The sequence below is a fragment of the Solanum tuberosum genome, unplaced genomic scaffold (genome assembly GCF_000226075.1).
Source record: "Solanum tuberosum cultivar DM 1-3 516 R44 unplaced genomic scaffold, SolTub_3.0 scf00456, whole genome shotgun sequence".
In the NCBI taxonomy this organism is placed as follows: Eukaryota; Viridiplantae; Streptophyta; class Magnoliopsida; order Solanales; family Solanaceae; genus Solanum; species Solanum tuberosum.
Genome location: NW_006239384.1, coordinates 349,030 through 354,717, shown reverse-complemented (window position 1 = coordinate 354,717; position 5,688 = coordinate 349,030). Strand labels below are relative to the sequence as shown.

The 5,688-nt window shown below is 44.8% G+C and overlaps 1 protein-coding gene across 1 annotated transcript; it reads right to left on the bottom strand.

The window, feature by feature from the left end:
• Positions 1–3,167: 3,167 nt before the first annotated feature.
• On the bottom strand, positions 3,168–3,524 carry LOC107058211 (uncharacterized). Its single transcript, XM_015303636.1, has one exon. It carries the CDS (start codon positions 3,522–3,524, stop codon positions 3,168–3,170), a length of 357 nt encoding a protein of 118 aa, XP_015159122.1.
• Positions 3,525–5,688: the final 2,164 nt, after the last annotated feature.

Below are 5,688 nucleotides of genomic sequence, written 5' to 3'. Positions count from 1 at the left end.
TCCTGCGAAAGAGTGAAACAAGTGAGATCTAAAGGAACCAAGAAGACACATATTGCACGAAAGTGAAACAAAAGAGGAAATCTTTCGAAGGACATCCTGTAGCTTCCCGAAGAAAAGTTACGGACGTCTCCGCACCGATCCGCAAAAGTATACTAGACGTTAGCTCTGTACAAGTGAGACCGATAAACCTGGGGCTCTAACCACAACCCGATTTCTCGAGTGATGATGGCACCTACTATACCCTACCAATAGGTAAGCCAACCCTTAACCAAGAACATCAACCAATGAGCGAAAGGGCAAAAACTAACGATAATAATAATCTAAACAAGAATAACAAGGCGGAAGAAACCCTAAATAAATATATACAGAAATCCCTCCCAGAACCTGGAAGTCACTAGTACAGAACTATCTAATAAAGAGTACAAGTCCCAACACTGGACCACAACAGAGCGTGTTTCAAGGGCAACAGGACTAGCGAAAAACAAAAGAAGGCTGGAACTAATCACCGCTGGTAACTGGTACTGGGACCTGCATCACGAAATAGATGCAGAGCTTAGCATGAGTACTAACACAACAGGTACTCTGTAGGCATCATAGGCCGACTGAACAAAAAGGGTAAAACAATTACAAAGGGTAGAATCTAGACACAGAGAGGTCAAAGCGGATACGAAAAGACAGAACACGAGCATACCAGAAACAAACTAAGTACAACTAAACTAAACCTAACTTGACCACCATATGCCCTGAAGGTACACTAGTGGGCAGGGTAAAAAAAAACCTGAATGAACCCCCATAAGCCCGAAAGGTCCACAGAAAAGCTAAGTCGACTGAGGAAGAAGAAAATCGGGCTCCCAGCCCGAACTAACTAAGATATTCCATCAGACTCCACCCAGCCAGCAGTGCACTCTGAGCCCAGCTAGAAAGAGTGAACCTAGGGGGCACCCAAACAAACAGTCCACTCTCAGCCCAGCTTGAAAGAGATACCCGTTAGTGAGGTAGATATCGCGAGTCGTCCTACCATGCAGTCAGCTCCCAACCAAGCTAGAAAGGGCAACCTGGGGACATCCCGTAGGCATCACACTCCCAGCCCAGCTACAAAGCTAGGCCTGGGGGAGATCGCCGAAATCATCGAGTCTACCCAGCCAGCGATACGTTCCCAACCCAGCCAGAAAGAACGACCCCGGGGGTGATGGTATCTCCAATAGGATTCATTCTAACAACAACCAACGTGCAACGCCGTCCACTCTAAGACATCACAGAAAAGACTCCAAGCCTATACTATCTCAATCCCACGCCTCTAATGATGCACCAAACCTTCGAGAATGCGTCGGAACCAAAGAATGATAGGGGGCAGATACAATAGTGCAGCAAGTAGCGATAACGCCTAATCTAAGGCCCAAACTATCAGACTCAAGTCTTCTATTCCAGTCTACAAGGAGCTAAGTCATCCGAACGACGTCGGCAACAAGTCAAGGCTATCCAGCCCACACGAGTCATAAGTCTAAGCCAACCCCAATTCACTCCAATCGATATGTTCTTACACAATTAAGCTCAATCTAAAAGAAAGTAAGTTGTAGCCTACCTTGAGGTCGACCATGCGCGCTACAAATCACTTGACCGGAGCTTTTCCTTCCCTAATGACCTTTGAATGCTGTCACTTTATCAAATATAGGATCACAACGTTAGTACGATCGGTTAGAAACCAAAGTAACAACAAACGGAGAAGGGTCTAATTTGGAGTCAAAACGGGAATCATGGGATCCAAACTGAACTGTCCGAATTTGACTCCGTCGAGAGACCCTATACAGCACCCCAAACATATGTTCCAAAATGGAACACAATTAGAGGCTCAAAACATAGCAAACACCAACAAGCAAGAAACCACACTTTAATCAACTAAACAAAAGAAAACAGCAGCAGTCCAAACTCAGAATAAACAAGAATCGAACGGTGCGCAGCACTCTTTGAATACTCTATGATGAAGTCTCAACAATTATCAACACGTGGGACTTTCAAACACCCAAAACCGAGCTAAAATGAGAGAGAGATGACCAAAACAAGAATGCCAAAAACAAAGGCTCAAAAATCGGGTACAGTAGTCAGGTAAATCGCAAAATTTCCTCGAACTACATGCACCCAACAACTTCTGAACACTTTACAGCGAAGTCACCGAAAATACGAAGCTCCCGCACTTTGAATCACCTAATTCGGACAAATGATGAGAGAGTTATGAGAGTTTCAAGGTGTGGAAAAGGTTGCTGTTTTTCTGCATTAAATAGCAGATTTGCTGCAATTTTTTTCCAAAACTACAATCTCCGACAGGGTGCTCCGAACTCGTTCGGAACCCTGTGCACTCAAACGAGATATGCAACAATACCAAATTTGATATTCCGGACTCAACGGCGTAGTCCATATTTCCACAGACGTCATCTCGATAAAAAGTGGGTCCTATTTCGAAAGGCCATTTTAAGTCAAAACCCACAAAAGGCCTCGTAAAGTTAACCAAAACCTCAGTACACAAAATAATAGTCAATTAACAGCAAACTCGACATTCCGGAACTAACAGCGCTGACGGAATTCTCATCCGAGTGCGTTTAGAAATGTTGACCAAAGTCAAACTTAGGCTTAAACTTAAAGTTAAAACGCCTAATCGCGCCGACTCACACTGAAATCCTCGGGAGTCATGTGCGCGTAATCGCGCCGACTCACACTGAAATCCTCGGGAGTCATGTCCACCATGCCACTAGCCTAAAATGACCCTTCCGGAGCTGATGGAATTGTCAAAATTGGATTCCGATGTTATCTTCTTGAACTTTTGATCGAAAATGATCGTTCAAAGTTCATAAGCTCCAAAACATAAAAACTCACACCAAGACCAAACAAACGATATCCTCACATCACTGTCAGTCCCAGCAAGTCATAAATGATTTGGGATCGCTACAGGAACGCTCTAAACGACACACAAAAGGCAAGACACAGAAATGACCTGGAGGGTCATTACAATATCCACTACTAAAAAGGACTATCGTCCACGAAAGATAGGATCAAGAAGTACCTGAAGGCTCAAACAAGCCAGGAAACTGCTCTCGCATCTCCTGCTCGGTCTCCCAGGTAGCCTCCTCGACTGGACAATGCCTCTAACGGACCTTAACAAAACGAATGGGTCTTTAGCGCAATCTCCTCACATCACTGGCAAGAATGGTAGCTGGCTCCTCTACAAATGTCAAACGATCATCCAGCTCAACTGCATCATACTGGAGCACATGGGACTCAATAGGAACATATCGCCGCAATATCGAGACATGGAAAATCGGGTGACTGGCTGAATATGCTGGAGGTAGGGCCAACTCATAAGCAACCTCCCCAACTGTCCGGAGTATCTCTAAAGGCCCAATGTACTTGGGGCTAGGCTTGCCCCACCTCCCAAACCACATAACGCCCTTCATGGGTGACACACGGAGGAATACCCGATCACCAACAGAGAATCTCAAAGGTCGGCGCCTCCGACCCGTATCCCAGAACATCAAGCAAGGAGCGAAACGGCAGAAATTAACGATAACAATAATCCAAACAAGAATAACAAGGCGGAAGCAAACCAAAATAAATATATACAGAAATCCCTCCCAAAACCTCGAAGTCACTAGTACAGAGCTATATAATAAAGAGTACAAGTCCCAAAAGTAGACCACAACAGAGCGTGTCTCAAAGGCAACAAGACTAGCTAAAAATAAAAGAAAGAGACAGAACAAACCCAAACGCCAAGTGCTCGCCATCGTCTCCGAATCACAGCTGCAAAAGAAGGCTGGAACTAATCACCGCTGGTAACTGGTACTGGGACCTGCATCACGAAATAGATGTAGAATGTTGCATGAGTACCGACACAACAGGTACTCAGTAGGAATCATAGGCCGACTGAGCAAAAAGGGTAAAAACAATAAGAAAAGATAGAATCTAGACACAGAGATGTCAAAATGGATACGAAAAGAAAGCACACGAGTATACCAGAAACAAACTAAGTACAACTAAACTAAACCAAAATGGAACCCTATATGCTTAGAAGGTACACTCGTGCACAAGCTCAAATAAAACCTGAACGAACCCCTATAAGCCTGACAGGTACACAGAAAAGCTAAGTCTACTGAGAAAGAAAAAAATCGGGCTCCCATCCCAAACTAACTAAGATAATCCATCAGACTCCACCCAGCCAGCAGTGCACTCCCAGACCAGCTAGAAAGAGTGACCCTAGGGGGCACCCAACCAAACAGTGCACTCCCAGCCCAGTTAGAAAAGGGACCCGTGAGTGAGGTAGATATCGCGAGTCGTCCTACCTTGCAGTCAGCTCCCAGCCCAGGTAGAAAGAGCGACCCGGGGACACCCAGCAGGCAGCACACTCCCAGCCCAGCTACAAAGAGAGGTCTGGGGGAATTTGACTTCGTCAAGAGACCCTAACCAACACCCCAAACTTATGTTCCTAAATGGAACTCAATTCCAGGCTCAAAATATAGCAAAAACCAACAAGCACGAAACCACACTTTAATCAACTAAAAAAAAGAAAGCAGCAGCAGTCCAAACTCGGAATAAACGAGAATCAAAAGTTGCCCAGCACTCTTTGAACACTCTACGATGAAGTCTCGACAATTATCAACACGTGGCACTATGAATCACCCAAAACCGAGATGAAATGAGAGAGATATGACCAAAACAAGAATGCCAAAAGACAAAGGCTCGAAAAAGGGGTACACCCAAACACTTCCGAACACTATACAGGAAAGCCACCAAAAATACGAAGCTCCCGCACTTTGAATCACCTAATTCAGAAAAAAGATGAGAGAGTTATGACACTTTGAAGGTTTGAAAAAGGTTGATGTTTTTCTGCATGAAATAGCAGATTTGCTGCAATTTCTTTCCAAAACTAAAAACTCCGACGGGGTGCTCCGAACTCGTTCGGAACCCGTGCACGTAAACGAGATATGAAACCATACCAAATTTGATTTTTTGGACTCAACGGCGTAGTCGAAATTTCCACAAACGTCATCTCGATAAAAAGTGGGTCCTATTTCCAAAGGCCATTTTAAGTCAAAACCCACAAAAGGGCTCGGAAAGATATCCAAAACGTCGGGACACAAAATAAGGGTCAATCTAGACGAAACTCGACATTCCGGAACTAACCGCGCTGACGGAATTCTCATCCGAGCGCGTTTACTAAGAATGTTGACCAAAGTCAAACTTAGGCTTAAACTTAAAGTTAAAATGCCTAATCGCACCGACTCCCACTGAAATCCTCGGGAGTCATGTCCAACATGCTACTAGCCTAAAATGACCCTTTTGGAGCTGATAGAATCGTCAGAATTGGATTCCGATGTCATCTTCTTGAACTTTTGATCGAAAATGATCGTCCAAGGTTCATAAGCTCCAAAACACAAAAACTTGCACCAAGACCAAACAAACGACCAGGTGACCGAACTGTCAGTCCCGACAAGTCATAAATGACTTGGGGTCACTACAGGAACGCTCTGAACGACGCACAAATGGTAAGACACAGATATGACCGGGAGGGTCATTACAATATCCACTACTAGAAAGGACTTTCGTCCACGAAAGATAGGATCAAGAAGTACCTGAAGGCTCAAACAAGCCAGGAAACTGCTCTCGCATCTCCTGCTCAGTCTCCCAGGTAGCCTCCTCGAC

Bases quoted from the DNA above. Each gene is read 5' to 3' on its own strand.
- LOC107058211 (XM_015303636.1), bottom strand. From the start codon at position 3,524: ATGTTCTGGGATACGGGTCGGAGGCGCCGACCTTTGAGATTCTCTGTT.